This window comes from Protomyctophum parallelum, assembly GCF_964188405.1.
Source record: "Protomyctophum parallelum genome assembly, chromosome: 15".
NCBI classification, from domain to species: domain Eukaryota; kingdom Metazoa; phylum Chordata; class Actinopteri; order Myctophiformes; family Myctophidae; genus Protomyctophum; species Protomyctophum parallelum.
This window is the reverse complement of record NC_139710.1, coordinates 50,435,424-50,458,093: the sequence shown is the minus strand read 5'-3', so window position 1 is coordinate 50,458,093 and position 22,670 is coordinate 50,435,424. Positions and strand designations below refer to the sequence as shown.

The 22,670-nt window shown below is 43.7% G+C and overlaps 1 protein-coding gene across 2 annotated transcripts in view; it reads left to right on the top strand.

Annotated features, from left to right (window-relative positions):
- LOC310872803 (histone-lysine N-methyltransferase EHMT1-like) overlaps nucleotides 1-22,670 on the top strand; it is a 54,499-nt gene that overhangs the window by 16,432 nt on the left and 15,397 nt on the right. For both annotated transcript variants that reach the window (XM_083784946.1, XM_083784945.1), the window contains exons 9-15: nucleotides 365-448; nucleotides 694-782; nucleotides 1,211-1,317; nucleotides 3,914-4,036; nucleotides 16,508-16,609; nucleotides 16,974-17,078; nucleotides 18,351-18,505. In XM_083784946.1, coding sequence (XP_083641072.1) covers nucleotides 365-448; nucleotides 694-782; nucleotides 1,211-1,317; nucleotides 3,914-4,036; nucleotides 16,508-16,609; nucleotides 16,974-17,078; nucleotides 18,351-18,505 — 765 coding nt within the window. The remainder of the gene's footprint in view (nucleotides 1-364; nucleotides 449-693; nucleotides 783-1,210; nucleotides 1,318-3,913; nucleotides 4,037-16,507; nucleotides 16,610-16,973; nucleotides 17,079-18,350; nucleotides 18,506-22,670) is intronic.

Below are 22,670 nucleotides of genomic sequence, written 5' to 3'. Positions count from 1 at the left end.
ATTCTGTGTGTATAATATCTCTAAGGTTGAAGGGCGACCATGTGACTGATTCTGTGTGTATAATATCTCTAAGGTTGAAGGGCGACCATGTGACTGATTCTGTGTGTATAATATCTCTAAGGTTGAAGGGTGACCATGTGACTGATTCTGTGTGTATAATATCTCTAAGGTTGAAGGGTGACCATGTGACTGATTCTGTGTGCTTTAATATCTCTAAGGTTGAAGGGCGACCATGTGACTGATTCTGTGTGTATAATATCTCTAAGGTTGAAGGGCGACCATGTGACTGATTCTGTTTGCTTTAATATCTCTAAGGTTGAAGGGCGACCATGTGACTGATTCTGTTTGCTTTAATATCTCTAAGGTTGAAGGGCGACCATGTGACTGCTGGAGAGAATCGTCCCAAAGAGTCACTGGAGAGCATCCTGACGGCGCTGGATGATGACAAGTACGTTTAACCATTACATGTTTTGTAGTGTGTAACATTGGATCACACATGTAGTAATGTAGTGTGTAACATGTAGGTAACATGTAACATGTAGTGTGTAACATGTAGTGTGTAACATTGGATCACACATGGCTGTGCATGACTAACCCACATGTTTGTCCTGCTCAGTCAGAGTACTTTATCATAGTACCTAGAGTTCAATCTGTGACAAAACTGATTTATTGTGATCTATATGTTCTTTCCAGCTTGAAACCAAAGAAGGTGAAATATCCCACCAAACAGCTGTATATCTCTGCCAAACAGGGAGACCTCCAGAAAGTCATTCACCTACTGGGTAAGAAGAGAACACGGAACAGAATTATGCAACATAATGCTAGTTGCTGCTGGGGCTTTTTTCATTAATCTACTGGGTAAGAAGAACACAGAACATATCGTTTCTGTCGGGAGGAAACCTCATAACTCTTTTTTTTTAGGTTTTAGATTATATTTTTTACAATCTACAAGCTCTCAATGCATGTGCGATGCATTGAGAGCTTGTAAATTGGCAATTTTAAGATTAGAGCATTTGAAGTGGTCAAACTAGCTAGCAATATGTTCAAACGCATCTTCCTTGAGATCCTCAGTAGTCTCAGATATTTCATATAAAAGCAAAGGTCAAAGCCTCTCAATCTGGGTTTTACTCACGCTGGCTTACGTCGTACGTTCACTTTCTGTCGTTGACATTTCATTTTTGGATTTTGTTTCGTCAATGTTGAATCACAGTGGACGGGAAAGACCCCAACTTCATGATGGAGGGCCAGAACAAGCTCACCCCTCTGCATGCAGCTGCTGCTGAGGGCCACCAGGACGTCTGCCACATGCTGGTACAGGTGAGTCATAGTCTGAGTCTGAGGGCCAGCAGGACGTCTGCCACATGCTGGTACAGGTGAGTCATAGTCTGAGTCTGAGGGCCAGCAGGACGTCTGCCACATGCTGGTACAGGTGAGTCATAGTCTGAGTCTGAGGGCCAGCAGGACGTCTGCCACATGCTGGTACAGGTGAGTCATAGCCTGAGGGCCACCAGGACGTCTGCCACATGCTGGTACAGGTGAGTCACAGTCTGAGGGCCACCAGGACGTCTGCCACATGCTGGTACAGGTGAGTCATAGTCTGAGGGCCACCAGGACGTCTGCCACATGCTGGTACAGGTGAGTCATAGTCTGAGGACCACCAGGACGTCTGCAACATGCTGGTACAGGTGAGTCATAGTCTGAGGACCACCAGGACGTCTGCAACATGCTGGTACAGGTGAGTCATAGTCTGAGGGCCACCAGGACGTCTGCCACATGCTGGTACAGGTGAGTCATAGTCTGAGGGCCAGCAGGACGTCTGCCACATGCTGGTACAGGTGAGTCATAGCCTGAGGGCAGTCGACCCAGTGAAATGTGTTCTCTGCAGTCGACCCAGTGAAATGTGTTCCCTGCAGTCGACCCAGTGAAATGTGTTCTCTGCAGTCGACCCAGTGAAATGTGTTCCCTGCAGTCGACCCAGTGAAATGTGTTCTCTGCAGTCGACCCAGTGAAATGTGTTCCCTGCAGTCGACCCAGTGAAATGTGTTCCCTGCAGTCGACCCAGTGAAATGTGTTCCCTGCAGTCGACCCAGTGAAATGTGTTCCCTGCAGTCGACCCAGTGAAATGTGTTCTCTGCAGTCGACCCAGTGAAATGTGTTCCCTGCAGTCGACCCAGTGAAATGTGTTCTCTGCAGTCGACCCAGTGAAATGTGTTCCCTGCAGTCGACCCAGTAAAATGTGTTCCCTGCAGTCGACCCAGTGAAATGTGTTCCCTGCAGTCGACCCAGTGAAATGTGTTCTCTGCAGTCGACCCAGTGAAATGTGTTCTCTGCAGTCGACCCAGTGAAATGTGTTCCCTGCAGTCGACCCAGTGAAATGTGTTCCATGCAGTCGACCCAGTGAAATGTGTCCTCTGCAGTCGACCCAGTGAAATGTGTTCCATGCAGTCGACCCAGTGCAATGTGTTCCCTGCAGTCGACCCAGTGAAATGTGTTCTCTGCAGTCGACCCAGTGAAATGTGTTCTCTGCAGTCGACCCAGTGAAATGTGTTCCCTGCAGTCGACCCAGTGAAATGTGTTCCCTGCAGTCGACCCAGTGAAATGTGTTCTCTGCAGTCGACCCAGTGAAATGTGTTCTCTGCAGTCGACCCAGTGAAATGTGTTCCCTGCAGTCGACCCAGTGAAATGTGTTCCCTGCAGTCGACCCAGTGAAATGTGTTCCCTGCAGTCGACCCAGTGAAATGTGTTCCCTGCAGTCGACCCAGTGAAATGTGTTCTCTGCAGTCGACCCAGTGAAATGTGTTCTCTGCAGTCGACCCAGTGAAATGTGTTCCCTGCAGTCGACCCAGTGAAATGTGTTCCCTGCAGTCGACCCAGTGAAATGTGTTCCCTGCAGTCGACCCAGTGAAATGTGTTCTCTGCAGTCGACCCAGTGAAATGTGTTCTCTGCAGTCGACCCAGTGAAATGTGTTCTCTGCAGTCGACCCAGTGAAATGTGTTCCCTGCAGTCGACCCAGTGAAATGTGTTCCCTGGCCTGCAGTCGACCCAGTGAAATGTGTTCCCTGCAGTCGACCCAGTGAAATGTGTTCCCTGCAGTCGACCCAGTGAAATGTGTTCTCTGCAGTCGACCCAGTGAAATGTGTTCCCTGCAGTCGACCCAGTGAAATGTGTTCTCTGCAGTCGACCCAGTGAAATGTGTTCCCTGCAGTCGACCCAGTGAAATGTGTTCCCTGCAGTCGACCCAGTGAAATGTGTTCCCTGCAGTCGACCCAGTGAAATGTGTTCCCTGCAGTCGACCCAGTGAAATGTGTTCTCTGCAGTCGACCCAGTGTTCCCTGCAGTCGACCCAGTGAAATGTGTTCTCTGCAGTCGACCCAGTGAAATGTGTTCTCTGCAGTCGACCCAGTGAAATGTGTTCTCTGCAGTCGACCCAGTGAAATGTGTTCCCTGCAGTCGACCCAGTGAAATGTGTTCTCTGCAGTCGACCCAGTGAAATGTGTTCTCTGCAGTCGACCCAGTGAAATGTGTTCTCTGCAGTCGACCCAGTGAAATGTGTTCTCTGCAGTCGACCCATCTCTTGGAGCGGTGAGCCACAGTCGTGCCGCGCTCGAGAATCATTTGATTAGTTGATTTGACCCCCCCCCCCCCTCCTCAATCCAACCCATTGATGCTGAGTGCCAAGCAGGGAAGGCATTGGCCGGGTCCCATTTTTACAGTCTATGGTATCACCCGGTGGACACGTACGACAACATGGATTCTTGTTACAGTACAGTACTGATTACAGTAGTGCATCCAGGGAACGGGGACACGATTGCGTCCTTTATCAATATGTTGGGACGCAAAACGCAGCCTGTTTGCATCACTGCGTTATGTTGTTCTTGCGTGGTGTATTTACCGTGCTGTTCCTGCGCGCAGGCCGGGGCCAACCTGGACATGTTTGATTCGGAGCACAGAACGCCCCTGATGGCAGCGTGTGAACACAACCACCTGGACACGGTCAAGTACCTCATCAGCGCCGGCGCCGCCATCGGCCTCAAGGTTGGTCACACGCCGGCTCACACCACACTCTAGCCCATTCTGACCTGAGATCAGATTCTAAACATGTCTATTACATCCTGACAGTGTCATTATTAACCCATTCTGACCTGAGATCAGATTCTGAAAGTGTCTTCGATTTTTCAAAAATAGCAGACCTACAAGCTCGTATCGCGCCACTCGGTGGCGCGATATGAGCTTGTAGATCTGCTATTTTTCAATAGCTAAAGCATAACATGATGCCAACACCAAAATGGGTGCCCGGTCAGAATGGGCTAGATAGGCCTGTCAATAATTATAACACAATTATTATTCCTAGATAGTCGCCAATTATTTAGCTTAATTGTTAGAATGGTTTCCATTCATCTGTATGAAGCTGGAAGCTGGAGGACATTTCCACATCGTTGTCCACACTCTTTATTTGGGGCATTTGAAAAGAACATCGAAAAGAATACTGAAATTAGCAGATATACGAGTTTGCAGTGTGGCACAATAGATGTGTCATTGTAGCGGGTATGACATAGTGTGTGTCTAATATGCAGTTAGCCTTTTGTTGGATTGAAATACTTATGGCCCATACAATTATGGGGGGTACTGCGCCCGGGTGCTTTTGTAATTGACTAATACATTAATTAATAATCATTAATGTGTCAAATCGGAAAAAAAGGGCTTCGTTACGCCCTCCATATTCATATGGTCAATGCCTGTGAAAAGTGGGAGCGATTGGTGCAGGCAGTAAGGAGCTACGGCAGTGTTTCTGACAGACACACACACACAGACACACACTCAGACATTGTTAGAATTATAGTATGATGATGTACGAAATAATAGCCTAGATTCAGTGGGACTTACCCGATGACACTTGTTGCTATGGCCGCCACACCGCAGTGGTCGTGGCAAACTGGCAATTGAATAAAATCATGTGGCTAATATTAAGAATCTAATGACTGCAAATCGACGCGTTTTTCTGTTTTTGAATTTGACTCCCGGCAAGTAACAGTTTTAGACATAGTGAGGTCTCCACCTGACAGAGACGGTATCTACTGTAGGAGCGTCTGTGTTTTTAACCCATTCTGACCGGGCACCCATTTTGGTGTCAGCATCATGTTATGCTTTAGCTATTTAAAAATAGCAGATCTACAAGCTCATATCGCGCCACCGAGTGGCGCGATACGAGCTTGTAGGTCTGCTATTTTTGAAAAATCGAAGAGCGACTGACATTTTTAGAATCTGATCTCAGGTCAGAATGGGTTCATCAGACCAGTGTGTGTCCGGCGGAAACCTCGTATGAATCTGATCTCAGGTCAGAATGGGTTAAATCACACCTTTCTATTTGATAGCGCCCTAGTAGTTTAGTAGTAGTTTATTCATTTTAGTCATTAAAAGAGGAAGAACACATAATCCAGTGCCTGCATGCATTTTGTTATCTTTTAAAAAGAAAATGAAACATTGACCAAAAAGGTGTAAGCCTTAGCTTATTGTGCCTACCCTTTTAGCATTTGAATAGCTTGCATAGGTAAGAACATATGAAGGCCCTAGCCTACTTACTGCGAACCCCATCCTCTCCCCTTGCCTATAAACAACGTTTACTGCCTTCAAACCAGAGGCCGTTGGCGTGTTGCGGTCGTAGAAATGAACAGTAGGGTAAGGAGTGTCAGAGACCCAGAGAGGACAGGAGAAGGAGTCCGTGTTCAGTCCATGTGTCAGAACGGTTAGCCCTCCACCGTCCGCAGCCCAAATCCATCAACTGCACAGTGTGACGCAATTTCTTTATTTATTTTTATGGCATTTTTGTTGATTTATTCCGAGAGGACTAAAGGAGAGCTAGACAGAAAGCAAAGAGATGAGGAGAGCAACACAGCAGGGTCCCCAGCCAGCCAGGAATCAGACATGGGACATTGTGGGTTATTTACAGCTGCCCCCCCCAAGGGATGCCATTTGTGTCATAATGCTCACACACAAGCAGTGTTATTTGTCACACCACAAAACCCCTGACATGTACACAACGTGGCATTTATGAACAAAACCCCTGACATGTACACAACGTGGCATTTATGAACAAAACCCCTGACATGTACACAACGTGACATTTATGAACAAAACCCCTGACATGTACACAACGTGGCATTTATGAACAAAACCCCTGACATGTACACAACGTGACATTTAAAAACAAAACCCCTGACATGTACACAACGTAGCATTTATGAACAAAACCCCTGACATGTACACAATGTGGCATTTAAAAACAAAACCCCTGACATGTACACAACGTGGCATTTAAAAACAAAACCCCTGACATGTACACAACGTGGCATTTATGAACAAAACCCCTGACATGTACACAACGTGGCATTTATGAACAAAACCCCTGACATGTACACAACGTGGCATTTAGAAACAAAACCCCTGACATGTACACAACGTGGCATTTAGAAACAAAACCCCTGACATGTACACAACGTGGCATTTATGAACAAAACCCCTGACATGTACACAACGTGGCATTTAAAAACAAAACCCCTGACATGTACACAAAGTGGCATTTAAAAACAAAACCCCTGACATGTACACAACGTGGCATTTATGAACAAAACCCCTGACATGTACACAACGTGGCATTTATGAACAAAACCCCTGACATGTACACAACGTGGCATTTATGAACAAAACCCCTGACATGTACACAACGTGGCATTTATGAACAAAACCCCTGACATGTACACAACGTGGCATTTAGAAACAAAACCCCTGACATGTACACAACGTGGCATTTATGAACAAAACCCCTGACATGTACACAACATGGCATTTATGAACAAAACCCCTGACATGTACACAACGTGGCATTTAGAAACAAAACCCCTGACATGTACACAACGTGGCATTTAAAAACAAAACCCCTGACATGTACACAACGTGGCATTTATGAACAAAACCCCTGACATGTACACAACGTGGCATTTAAAAACAAAACCCCTGACATGTACACAACGTGGCATTTATGAACAAAACCCCTGACATGTACACAACGTGGCATTTAAAAACAAAACCTCTGACATGTACACAACGTGGCATTTAAAAACAAAACCCCTGACATGTACACAATGTGGCATTTATGAACAAGACCCCTGACATGTACACAACGTGGCATTTAAAAACAAAACCCCTGACATGTACACAACGTGGCATTTAAAAACAAAACCCCTGACATGTACACAACGTGGCATTTATGAACAAAACCCCTGACATGTACACAACGTGGCATTTATGAACAAAACCCCTGACATGTACACAACGTGACATTTAAAAACAAAACCCCTGACATGTACACAACGTGGCATTTAAAAACAAAACCCCTGACATGTACACAACGTGGCATTTATGAACAAAACCCCTGACATGTACACAACGTGGCATTTATGAACAAAACCCCTGACATGTACACAACGTGGCATTTATGAACAAAACCCCTGACATGTACACAACGTGACATTTAAAAACAAAACCCCTGACATGTACACAACGTAGCATTTATGAACAAAACCCCTGACATGTACACAATGTGGCATTTAAAAACAAAACCCCTGACATGTACACAACGTGGCATTTAAAAACAAAACCCCTGACATGTACACAACGTGGCATTTATGAACAAAACCCCTGACATGTACACAACGTGGCATTTATGAACAAAACCCCTGACATGTACACAACGTGGCATTTAGAAACAAAACCCCTGACATGTACACAACGTGGCATTTAGAAACAAAACCCCTGACATGTACACAACGTGGCATTTATGAACAAAACCCCTGACATGTACACAACGTGGCATTTAAAAACAAAACCCCTGACATGTACACAACGTGGCATTTAAAAACAAAACCCCTGACATGTACACAACGTGGCATTTATGAACAAAACCCCTGACATGTACACAACGTGGCATTTATGAACAAAACCCCTGACATGTACACAACGTGGCATTTATGAACAAAACCCCTGACATGTACACAACGTGGCATTTATGAACAAAACCCCTGACATGTACACAACGTGGCATTTAGAAACAAAACCCCTGACATGTACACAACGTGGCATTTATGAACAAAACCCCTGACATGTACACAACATGGCATTTATGAACAAAACCCCTGACATGTACACAACGTGGCATTTAGAAACAAAACCCCTGACATGTACACAACGTGGCATTTAAAAACAAAACCCCTGACATGTACACAACGTGGCATTTATGAACAAAACCCCTGACATGTACACAACGTGGCATTTAAAAACAAAACCCCTGACATGTACACAACGTGGCATTTATGAACAAAACCCCTGACATGTACACAACGTGGCATTTAAAAACAAAACCTCTGACATGTACACAACGTGGCATTTAAAAACAAAACCCCTGACATGTACACAATGTGGCATTTATGAACAAAACCCCTGACATGTACACAACGTGGCATTTAAAAACAAAACCCCTGACATGTACACAACGTGGCATTTAAAAACAAAACCCCTGACATGTACACAACGTGGCATTTATGAACAAAACCCCTGACATGTACACAACGTGGCATTTATGAACAAAACCCCTGACATGTACACAACGTGGCATTTATGAACAAAACCCCTGACATGTACACAACGTGGCATTTAAAAACAAAACCCCTGACATGTACACAACGTGGCATTTATGAACAAAACCCCTGACATGTACACAACGTGGCATTTATGAACAAAACCCCTGACATGTACACAACGTGGCATTTATGAACAAAACCCCTGACATGTACACAACGTGGCATTTATGAACAAAACCCCTGACATGTACACAACGTGGCATTTAAAAAAAAAAACCCCTGACATGTACACAACGTGGCATTTATGAACAAAACCCCTGACATGTACACAACGTGGCATTTATGAACAAGACCCCTGACATGTACACAACGTGGCATTTATGAACAAAACCCCTGACATGTACACAACGTGGCATTTATGAACAAAACCCCTGACATGTACACAACGTGGCATTTAAAAACAAAACCCCTGACATGTACACAACGTGGCATTTAAAAACAAAACCCCTGACATGTACACAACGTGGCATTTATGAACAAAACCCCTGACATGTACACAACGTGGCATTTAAAAACAAAACCCCTGACATGTACACAACGTGGCATTTAAAAACAAAACCCCTGACATGTACACAACGTGGCATTTATGAACAAAACCCCTGACATGTACACAACGTGGCATTTATGAACAAAACCCCTGACATGTACACAACGTGGCATTTATGAACAAAACCCCTGACATGTACACAATGTGGCATTTAAAAACAAACCCCTGACATGTACACAACGTGGCATTTAAAAACAAAACCCCTGACATGTACACAATGTGGCATTTAAAAACAAAACCCCTGACATGTACACAACGTGGCATTTAAAAACAAAACCCCTGACATGTACACAACGTGGCATTTAAAAACAAAACCCCTGACATGTACACAATGTGGCATTTAAAAAAAAAACCCCTGACATGTACACAACATGGCATTTAAAAAAAAAAAACCCTGACATGTACACAACGTGGCATTTAAAAAAAAAAAACCCTGACATGTACACAACATGGCATTTAAAAACAAAACCCCTGACATGTACACAACGTGGCATTTAAAAACAAAACCCCTGACATGTACACAACGTGGCATTTATGAACAAAACCCCTGACATGTACACAACGTGGCATTTATGAACAAAACCCCTGACATGTACACAACGTGGCATTTAAAAACAAAACCCCTGACATGTACACAATGTGGCATTTATGAACAAAACCCCTGACATGTACACAACGTGGCATTTATGAACAAAACCCCTGACATGTACACAACGTGGCATTTATGAACAAAACCCCTGACATGTACACAACGTGGCATTTATGAACAAAACCCCTGACATGTACACAACGTGGCATTTAAAAACAAAACCCCTGACATGTACACAACGTGGCATTTAAAAACAAAACCCCTGACATGTACACAACGTGGCATTTAAAAACAAAACCCCTGACATGTACACAACGTGGCATTTATGAACAAGACCCCTGACATGTACACAACGTGGCATTTAAAAACAAAACCCCTGACATGTACACAACGTGGCATTTATGAACAAAACCCCTGACATGTACACAACGTGGCATTTAAAAACAAAACCCCTGACATGTACACAACGTGGCATTTAAAAACAAAACCCCTGACATGTACACAACGTGGCATTTAAAAACAAAACCCCTGACATGTACACAACGTGGCATTTATGAACAAAACCCCTGACATGTACACAACGTGGCATTTATGAACAAAACCCCTGACATGTACACAACGTGGCATTTATAAACAAAACCCCTGACATGTACACAACGTGGCATTTAAAAACAAAACCCCTGACATGTACACAACGTGGCATTTATGAACAAATCCCCTGACATGTACACAACGTGGCATTTAAAAACAAAACCCCTGACATGTACACAACGTGGCATTTAAAAACAAAACCCCTGACATGTACACAACGTGGCATTTAAAAACAAAACCCCTGACATGTACACAACGTGGCATTTATGAACAAAACCCCTGACATGTACACAACGTGGCATTTATGAACAAAACCCCTGACATGTACACAACGTGGCATTTATAAACAAAACCCCTGACATGTACACAACGTGGCATTTAAAAACAAAACCCCTGACATGTACACAACGTGGCATTTATGAACAAAACCCCTGACATGTACACAACGTGGCATTTAAAAACAAAACCCCTGACATGTACACAACGTGGCATTTATGAACAAAACCCCTGACATGTACACAACGTGGCATTTATGAACAAAACCCCTGACATGTACACAACGTGACATTTATAAACAAAACCCCTGACATGTACACAACGTGGCATTTATAAACAAAACCCCTGACATGTACACAACGTGGCATTTAAAAACAAAACCCCTGTCATGTACACAACGTGGCATTTATGAACAAAACCCCTGACATGTACACAACGTGGCATTTATGAACAAAACCCCTGACATGTACACAACGTGGCATTTAAAAACAAAACCCCTGACATGTACACAACGTGGCATTTAAAAACAAAACCCCTGACATGTACACAACGTGGCATTTAAAAACAAAACCCCTGACATGTACACAACGTGGCATTTATGAACAAAACCCCTGACATGTACACAACGTGGCATTTATGAACAAAACCCCTGACATGTACACAACGTGGCATTTATGAACAAGACCCCTGACATGTACACAACGTGGCATCTAAAAACAAAACCCCTGACATGTACACAACGTGGCATTTATGAACAAAACCCCTGACATGTACACAACGTGGCATTTAAAAACAAAACCCCTGACATGTACACAACGTGGCATTTATGAACAAAACCCCTGACATGTACACAACGTGGCATTTATGAACAAAACCCCTGACATGTACACAATGTGGCATTTAAAAACAAAACCCCTGACATGTACACAACGTGACATTTAAAAACAAAACCCCTGACATGTACACAACGTGGCATTTATGAACAAAACCCCTGACATGTACACAACGTGACATTTATGAACAAAACCCCTGACATGTACACAACGTGGCATTTAAAAACAAAACCCCTGACATGTACACAACGTGGCATTTATGAACAAAACCCCTGACATGTACACAACATGGCATTTAAAAACAAAACCCCTGACATGTACACAACGTGGCATTTATGAACAAAACCCCTGACATGTACACAACGTGGCATTTATGAACAAAACCCCTGACATGTACACAACGTGGCATTTATGAACAAAACCCCTGACATGTACACAACGTGGCATTTAAAAACAAAACCCCTGACATGTACACAACGTGGCATTTAAAAACAAAACCCCTGACATGTACACAACGTGGCATTTATGAACAAAACCCCTGACATGTACACAACGTGGCATTTAAAAACAAAACCCCTGACATGTACACAACGTGGCATTTAAAAACAAAACCCCTGACATGTACACAACGTGGCATTTATGAACAAAACCCCTGACATGTACACAACATGGCATTTAAAAACAAAACCCCTGACATGTACACAACGTGGCATTTAAAAACAAAACCCCTGACATGTACACAACGTGGCATTTATGAACAAAACCCCTGACATGTACACAACGTGGCATTTATGAACAAAACCCCTGACATGTACACAACGTGGCATTTATGAACAAAACCCCTGACATGTACACAACATGGCATTTAAAAACAAAACCCCTGACATGTACACAATGTGGCATTTAAAAACAAACCCCTGACATGTACACAACGTGGCATTTATGAACAAAACCCCTGACATGTACACAACGTGGCATTTAAAAACAAAACCCCTGACATGTACACAACGTGGCATTTATGAACAAAACCCCTGACATGTACACAACGTGGCATTTAAAAACAAAACCCCTGACATGTACACAACGTGGCATTTATGAACAAAACCCCTGACATGTACACAACGTGGCATTTATGAACAAAACCCCTGACATGTACACAATGTGGCATTTAAAAACAAAACCCCTGACATGTACACAACGTGACATTTAAAAACAAAACCCCTGACATGTACACAACGTGGCATTTATGAACAAAACCCCTGACATGTACACAACGTGGCATTTATGAACAAAACCCCTGACATGTACACAACGTGGCATTTAAAAACAAAACCCCTGACATGTACACAACGTGGCATTTAAAAACAAAACCCCTGACATGTACACAACGTGGCATTTATGAACAAAACCCCTGACATGTACACAACGTGGCATTTATGAACAAAACCCCTGACATGTACACAACGTGGCATTTAAAAACAAAACCCCTGACATGTACACAACGTGGCATTTAAAAACAAAACCCCTGACATGTACACAACGTGGCATTTAAAAACAAAACCCCTGACATGTACACAACGTGGCATTTAAAAACAAAACCCCTGACATGTACACAACGTGGCATTTATGAACAAAACCCCTGACATGTACACAACGTGGCATTTATGAACAAAACCCCTGACATGTACACAACATGGCATTTAAAAACAAAACCCCTGACATGTACACAACGTGGCATTTATGAACAAAACCCCTGACATGTACACAACGTGGCATTTATGAACAAAACCCCTGACATGTACACAATGTGGCATTTAAAAACAAAACCCCTGACATGTACACAACGTGGCATTTAAAAACAAAACCCCTGACATGTACACAACGTGGCATTTATGAACAAAACCCCTGACATGTACACAACGTGGCATTTATGAACAAAACCCCTGACATGTACACAATGTGGCATTTAAAAACAAAACCCCTGACATGTACACAACGTGGCATCTAAAAACAAAACCCCTGACATGTACACAACGTGGCATTTATGAACAAAACCCCTGACATGTACACAATGTGGCATTTATGAACAAAACCCCTGACATGTACACAACGTGGCATTTATGAACAAAACCCCTGACATGTACACAACGTGGCATTTATGAACAAAACCCCTGACATGTACACAACGTGGCATTTATGAACAAAACCCCTGACATGTACACAACGTGGCATTTAAAAACAAAACCCCTGACATGTACACAATGTGGCATTAAAAACAAAACCCCTGACATGTACACAATGTGGCATTTAAAAACAAAACCCCTGACATGTACACAACGTGGCATTTAAAAACAAAACCCCTGACATGTACACAATGTGGCATTTATGAACAAAACCCCTGACATGTACACAACGTGGCATTTATGAACAAAACCCCTGACATGTACACAATGTGGCATTAAAAACAAAACCCCTGACATGTACACAATGTGGCATTTAAAAACAAAACCCCTGACATGTACACAACGTGGCATTTAAAAACAAACCCCCTGGCATGTACACAACATGGCATTTATGAACAAAACCCCTGACATGTACACAATGTGGCATTTAAAAACAAAACCCCTGACATGTACACAACGTGGCATTTAAAAACAAAACCCCTGACATGTACACAACGTGGCATTTAAAAACAAAACCCCTGACATGTACACAACGTGACATTTATGAACAAAACCCCTGACATGTACACAACGTGGCATTTATGAACAAAACCCCTGACATGTACACAACGTGGCATTTATGAACAAAACCCCTGACATGTACACAACGTGGCATTTAAAAACAAAACCCCTGACATGTACACAACGTGGCATTTAAAAACAAAACCCCTGACATGTACACAACGTGGCATTTATGAACAAAACCCCTGACATGTACACAACGTGGCATTTAAAAACAAAACCCCTGACATGTACACAACGTGGCATTTAAAAACAAAACCCCTGACATGTACACAACGTGGCATTTATGAACAAAACCCCTGACATGTACACAATGTGGCATTTATGAACAAAACCCCTGACATGTACACAACGTGACATTTATGAACAAAACCCCTGACATGTACACAACGTGGCATTTATGAACAAAACCCCTGACATGTACACAACGTGGCATTATGAACAAAACCCCTGACATGTACACAACGTGACATTTAAAAACAAAACCCCTGACATGTACACAACGTGGCATTTAAAAACAAAACCCCTGACATGTACACAACGTGGCATTTAAAAACAAAACCCCTGACATGTACACAATGTGGCATTTATGAACAAAACCCCTGACATGTACACAACGTGGCATTTATGAACAAAACCCCTGACATGTACACAACGTGACATTTATGAACAAAACCCCTGACATGTACACAACGTGGCATTTATGAACAAAACCCCTGACATGTACACAACGTGGCATTTATGAACAAAACCCCTGACATGTACACAACGTGGCATTTATGAACAAAACCCCTGACATGTACACAATGTGGCATTTATGAACAAAACCCCTGACATGTACACAACGTGGCATTTATGAACAAAACCCCTGACATGTACACAACGTGGCATTTATGAACAAAACCCCTGACATGTACACAACGTGGCATTTATGAACAAAACCCCTGACATGTACACAACGTGGCATTTATGAACAAAACCCCTGACATGTACACAACGTGGCATTTATGAACAAAACCCCTGACATGTACACAACGTGGCATTTATGAACAAAACCCCTGACATGTACACAACGTGGCATTTAAAAACAAAACCCCTGACATGTACACAACGTGGCATTTATGAACAAAACCCCTGACATGTACACAACGTGGCATTTATGAACAAAACCCCTGACATGTACACAACGTGGCATCTAAAAACAAAACCCCTGACATGTACACAACGTGGCATTTATGAACAAAACCCCTGACATGTACACAACGTGGCATTTATGAACAAAACCCCTGACATGTACACAACGTGGCATTTAAAAACAAAACCCCTGACATGTACACAACGTGGCATTTAAAAACAAAACCCCTGACATGTACACAACGTGGCATTTATGAACAAAACCCCTGACATGTACACAACGTGACATTTATGAACAAAACCCCTGACATGTACACAACGTGGCATTTATGAACAAAACCCCTGACATGTACACAACGTGGCATTTATGAACAAAACCCCTGACATGTACACAACGTGGCATTTAAAAACAAAACCCCTGACATGTACACAACGTGGCATTTAAAAACAAAACCCCTGACATGTACACAACGTGGCATTTATGAACAAAACCCCTGACATGTACACAACGTGGCATTTAAAAACAAAACCCCTGACATGTACACAACGTGGCATTTATGAACAAAACCCCTGACATGTACACAACGTGACATTTATGAACAAAACCCCTGACATGTACACAATGTGGCATTTATGAACAAAACCCCTGACATGTACACAACGTGGCATTTAAGAACAAAACCCCTGACATGTACACAATGTGGCATTTATGAACAAAACCCCTGACATGTACACAACGTGGCATTTATGAACAAAACCCCTGACATGTACACAACGTGGCATTTATGAACAAAACCCCTGACATGTACACAACGTGGCATTTAAAAACAAAACCCCTGACATGTACACAACGTGGCATTTATGAACAAAACCCCTGACATGTACACAACGTGGCATTTATGAACAAAACCCCTGACATGTACACAACGTGGCATTTAAAAACAAAACCCCTGACATGTACACAACGTGGCATTTATGAACAAAACCCCTGACATGTACACAACGTGGCATTTAAAAACAATTTAAAACACAATGAATGAACTCTGGTTCTGTAGTCAAAGTGTCAAATGTGAATCATCTCGTGGTCCCTCTCCTGCAGGACATCACAGGCTTCACCTGTCTGCATCTGTCTGCTAAACTGGGACGTTATGACGTTGTCCATCATCTGCTCGCCAAGGCCTCCAAATACATCAACTGTAAGGTACGGTACACACTCCAAATACATCAACTGTACGGTACATGTAAACGTTTCTGAGCCCACTATTCAAAGTGAGACCTTTTCTGTTGCTGTGACGTTATTGGGATCTGTTTTTTAAACGCCCCAGTGTGATATTAGTCTGGCCAATTGCAGTGCCAGGCTACCGAAAATAGCTGCTTTTCAAGCTCACAATGTCTCATGCTGTCGTGACGCGTTGTAAGCTTGCAGATCGGCTATTTATATTTAGCATATTCTACATCTGATCAGTGATCACATAGCTCAGACTTTAAGGTTAATAGAAAGTTAGTAGGATGTTGATGTCCTCGTGTGTGTGTGTGTGTGTGTGTGTCTGCGTGCGTCCGTGCAGGATGGTGGGGGGTGGACTCCTATCACCTGGGCCCTAGAGAACAAGCACAAGGAGCTGGTCCATCTGTTGCTGACCAGAGGGGCAGACGTTAACATCAGGGACAAGGTGAGCCCCATTCGCGCGCGCGCACACACACACACACACACACACACACACACACACACACACAAATATCAGTCACAGTTACCCACAAACTCACCCTACAGTCAAGTGGGATCCCATGAGATCCATTAATTTAATATACTTTTGGCCATCGTCCTCGCCTCGATGCAGAGAGATGGATGCTTTGTCCCTTGAACCCCCTAGGGGGCGGTATTGAACACCCCTTGAATCCTAACCTGACGAGGAAAAGCCTTCTTGCTCTCTGCTGCCTCCAGGTGGGCAGGGTGTCTTCGACACAAGGTACGCAACGCAAGCAATATGGTTGCGTTGGCTCGGGATCAGATCTCAAACCGACGGAACGAGACGGGTCACGTGACTGACGCAACGCAAGGGAGACATTTCTCTCACCCTGCGTTGCGTGTGTATTCTTGCGTTGGGGTTGCGTTGCGTATGTATTCTTGCGTTGGGGTTGCGTTGCGTATGTATTCTTGCGTTGGGGTTGCGTTGCGTATGTATTCTTGCGTTGGGGTTGCGTTGCGTAGGTATTCTTGCGTTGGGGTTGCGTTGCGTATGTATTCTTGCGTTGGGGTTGCGTTGCGTATGTATTCTTGCGTTGGGGTTGCGTTGCGTATGTATTCTTGCGTCGATTACGTTCGACTCTGCAAGGCACTTTACATGCTGTAGTTTGCTACTAACAGAAATTTGCATGCACAAGGGCTGCCAAAGTAGGCTATCAATTCAATTCAAATAGCTTTATTGGCATGAATGTACAATATTGCCAAAGCATAAATGCAGCAAAAATAAACAAGCAAAAATAAAAATAAATAACAGAAAACTATATCAAACATATACATAGACCATTAACTTTCACAATACAATATGCAAATATTGTCATATTGATCGAATGTGTCCGTGGTGTGTGTGTGTGTGTGTGTGTGTGTGTCAAGATAGTGTCAACATAACATTGAGTGTTATTTGCTAGGCCTATTTGTCCCTCTTTTTGTGACATGCAGTCACATACTGTGCAGCCTATCTTTGGTTGTTTTTCTTGTTTCTTCGCCCACTCTCTTCGAAGTTAAACTGGGCAAGCTCTAAACTTACTGGGCCACGGTGGTAAGGGGGCCGAGACGCGACTGGTGGTTGCGTTATGGTTGCGCCGTCGAAGTATGGTGGAACGGGTGAAATTGTTTAAGCCACTGAAATGTAAGGGAATATCATCCATGTTAATGTGGACCCCGGTGACCTCTCTCTCTCTCTCTCTCTCTCTCTCTCTAGGAGGAGAACGTGTGTCTCCACTGGGCGGCGCTGTCGGGCTGCAGTGACGTCGCCCAGGCCCTGCTGGAGTCCCGCTGCGACCTGCACGCTGCCAACGTGCACGGAGACACCCCACTGCACGTGGCCGCCCGGGAGAACGGCCTGGACTGTGTCATGTGAGTGTCTCTCGCTCTCTCTCTCTCACTCTCTCTCTCTCTCTCTCTCTCTCTCGTTGTTGCATGTTCAACTTGTTCATAGATGGCTTCATAGACTTGTTTGACAGTACTGTCAATGTGTAGCGATGAACCCCCCCCCCCCCCCCATAGCTTGACACGTCTACTTAAAATCATTAATGCCATTCTGAGAATCTTTCCTTGTATAGGTTGTTAATGGTACCCCAACTTTCAGCAGCTGTCACAAAGTTTCCCAAGGGAAACTAATTGGAACAAATTGATAGGTGATAGTAGACACCTTTATGAACACATTTGTGAAGAAAGCTAGTGGTAACCCTTATTATATCCCAAACCTCTGGGCTGAAAATAGCCCATCTACAAGAGCTTGTAGATCTTCTATTTATGGCTAATGTTCCCCTCAGAATAGGGATGCCCCCCCCCCCCCCCCAAACAAAGACAAAAGACAGTTAGCACCACATTTAAGTATGAAAAGAAATAAAGATTCGTGGTTCATTGACACAAGACAGTCAATTAACACAATTTCAGTATAAAAAGAAATGAATACATATGCATGGTTCCAGGACAAAGGGTCAATTTAACACGCTTAAATGGCATGCTACGGCTATTATTCACAAACTTAAGTTACAGACATGCTTGCAAATGGGTAGTTTTTGAGTTTCCTATAACGGCTTTGTATAAAATATTCATTGTGGAAATCATTTTCAAGACTAAAGAGGCACGATATTAGTTCCCAGTAACAGAGGCATCAATAAAATTATGCTGTCTGAATACATTTATGTAACCTAACCCTGCAATGCACCTGTGTCACTTTAGTCGTGAACCACATTAACCCATTCTGACCTGAGATCAGATTCATACGAGGTTTCCGCCGGACACACACTGGTCTGATGAACCCATTCTGACCTGAGATCAGATTATAAAAATGTCAGTCGCTCTTCGATTTTTCAAAAATAGCAGACCTACAAGCTCGTATCGCGCCACTCGGTGGCGCGATACGAGCTTGTAGATCTGCTATTTTTAAATAGCTAAAGCATAACATGATGCCGACACCAAAATGGGTGCCCGGTCAGAATGGGTTAAAACACTATTTTAAACGTCAGCTGTTGAAAAATAGCAGATACTGTATACAGGGCAATGAGTGCCATGCTACAAGCTTGTAGATCTGCTATTTTTTTTGAAAAGATGGTTCATAATGTACCCTTATAAATGTACCGGTAATGGACTCAAGTCACTCTAAACTAAATATCTTCAGTTCAGTAAGCTAGTTGGTATACTTCCGCGTATATGTGTTTAATATTCGTAAATTATTTCCGTTTTAACCCATTTACGACGATTCTTACGATGTTTCTATGTCAGTTGGTGCTCAACCTTTTTCATGTCAAGAACCCCCAGAATTATCTGTATTTGGCCGCGGACTCCCATCTGAAAATATGTTGTTCCCAGGAGCAAAGATTTGAGTTAAAAGCATTCGCTCTGAAAGAACATATTGAAAGATTTGAGCCCCTTTTTCAGGATAAAAATAAATAAATAGCAGATCTGCAAGCTCGCCGCGCTATGAGCTTGTAGATCTGCTATTTTTCAATAGCTAAAGCTAAAGTATATCATAATCCTTAAAACACCAAAAGGGGTTCTTTACTCTGAGTTGACTTGTTTTTTTGCTTCTACATTTATTACAAAGAAGAGCGCTGTGTCACCGCGCGCACGCACACACGCGCGTGCGCACACACAGCAAGTGTTTCAGTGCGTTAGATCTGTCACCTGACCATGCGCGCCTCTTACCGCTGGCGTGCGGTGCACACTTGATGCCGGCCGACCGGCCAGCACACTTTCTCTCTCTCTCGCTCTCTCTCTCTCTCTCTCTCTCTCTCTCTCTGGCCCTGTGTCTCTCTGTCTCTCTCTCGTCGCTGTAGCCAGGGGAACAGCAGATGACTCAACCCCCCCTGTGGACCCAGCCACAGTGCTGCTGTGTGTGTGTGTGTGTGTGTGTGTGTGTGTGTGTGTGTGTGTGTGTGTGTGTGTGTGTGTGTGTGTGTCTGTTGATCCTAGATCCACTCTCTTTTTTTTCTTTTTACAAATGTTAAGCTTTTGCTAAAGCTTTACATTCAGACAGTCACCATTGTTACAGTGCCATATGGGTTGTATGTAACCTAGTGTAATGTCCATGTCCTGTATTTATGTCCCCAACGCAGGCTGTATGTAACCTAGTGTAATGTCCATGTCCTCTATATGTCCCCAACGCAGGCTGTATGTAACCTAGTGTAATGTCCATGTCCTCTATATGTCCCCAACGCAGGCTGTATGTAACCTAGTGTAATGTCCATGTCCTCTGTATGTCCCCAACGCAGGCTGTATGTAACCTAGTGTAATGTCCATGTCCTCTATATGTCCCCAACGCAGGCTGTATGTAACCTAGTGTAATGTCCATGTCCTCTGTATGTCCCCAACGCAGGCTGTATGTAACCTAGTGTAATGTCCATGTCCTGTATTTATGTCCCCAACGCAGGCTGTATGTAACCTAGTGTAATGTCCATGTCCTGTATTTATGTCCCCAACGCAGGTTGTATGTAACCTAGTGTAATGTCCATGTCCCCTATATGTCCCCAACGCAGGCTGTATGTAACCTAGTGTAATGTCCATGTCCCCTATATGTCCCCAACGCAGGCTGTATGTAACCTAGTGTAATGTCCATGTCCTGTATTTATGTCCCCAACGCAGGCTGTATGTAACCTAGTGTAATGTCCATGTCCTCTATATGTCCCCAACGCAGGCTGTATGTAACCTAGTGTAATGTCCATGTCCTGTATTTATGTCCCCAACGCAGGCTGTATGTAACCTAGTGTAATGTCCATGTCCTGTATTTATGTCCCCAACGCAGACTGTATGTAACCTAGTGTAATGTCCATGTCCTCTATATGTCCCCAACGCAGGCTGTATGTAACCTAGTGTAATGTCCATGTCCTGCATTTATGTCCCCAACGCAGGCTGTATGTAACCTAGTGTAATGTCCATGTCCTGTATTTATGTCCCCAACGCAGGCTGTATGTAACCTAGTGTAATGTCCATGTCCTGCATTTATGTCCCCAACGCAGGCTGTATGTAACCTAGTGTAATGTCCATGTCCTGTATTTATGTCCCCAACGCAGGCTGTATGTAACCTAGTGTAATGTCCATGTCCTGCATTTATGTCCCCAACGCAGGCTGTATGTAACCTAGTGTAATGTCCATGTCCTCTATATGTCCCCAACGCAGGCTGTATGTAACCTAGTGTAATGTCCATGTCCTGCATTTATGTCCCCAACGCAGGCTGTATGTAACCTAGAGTAATGTCCATGTCCTGTATTTATGTCCCCAACGCAGGCTGTATGTAACCTAGTGTAATGTCCATGTCCTCTATATGTCCCCAACGCAGGCTGTATGTAACCTAGTGTAATGTCCATGTCCTGCATTTATGTCCCCAACGCAGGCTGTATGTAACCTAGTGTAATGTCCATGTCCTGCATTTATGTCCCCAACGCAGGCTGTATGTAACCTAGTGTAATGTCCATGTCCTGCATTTATGTCCCCAACGCAGGCTGTATGTAACCTAGAGTAATGTCCATGTCCTGTATTTATGTCCCCAACGCAGGCTGTATGTAACCTAGTGTAATGTCCATGTCCTCTATATGTCCCCAACGCAGGCTGTATGTAACCTAGTGTAATGTCCATGTCCTCTATATGTCCCCAACGCAGGCTGTATGTAACCTAGTGTAATGTCCATGTCCTCTATATGTCCCCAATGCAGGCTGTATGTAACCTAGTGTAATGTCCATGTCCTCTATATGTCCCCAACGCAGGCTGTATGTAACCTAGTGTAATGTCCATGTCCTGTATTTATGTCCCCAACGCAGGCTGTATGTAACCTAGTGTAATGTCCATGTCCTCTATATGTCCCCAACGCAGGCTGTATGTAACCTAGTGTAATGTCCATGTCCTCTATATGTCCCCAACGCAGGCTGTATGTAACCTAGTGTAATGTCCATGTCCTGTATTTATGTCCCCAACGCAGGCTGTATGTAACCTAGTGTAATGTCCATGTCCTGTATTTATGTCCCCAACGCAGGCTGTATGTAACCTAGTGTAATGTCCATGTCCTGTATTTATGTCCCCA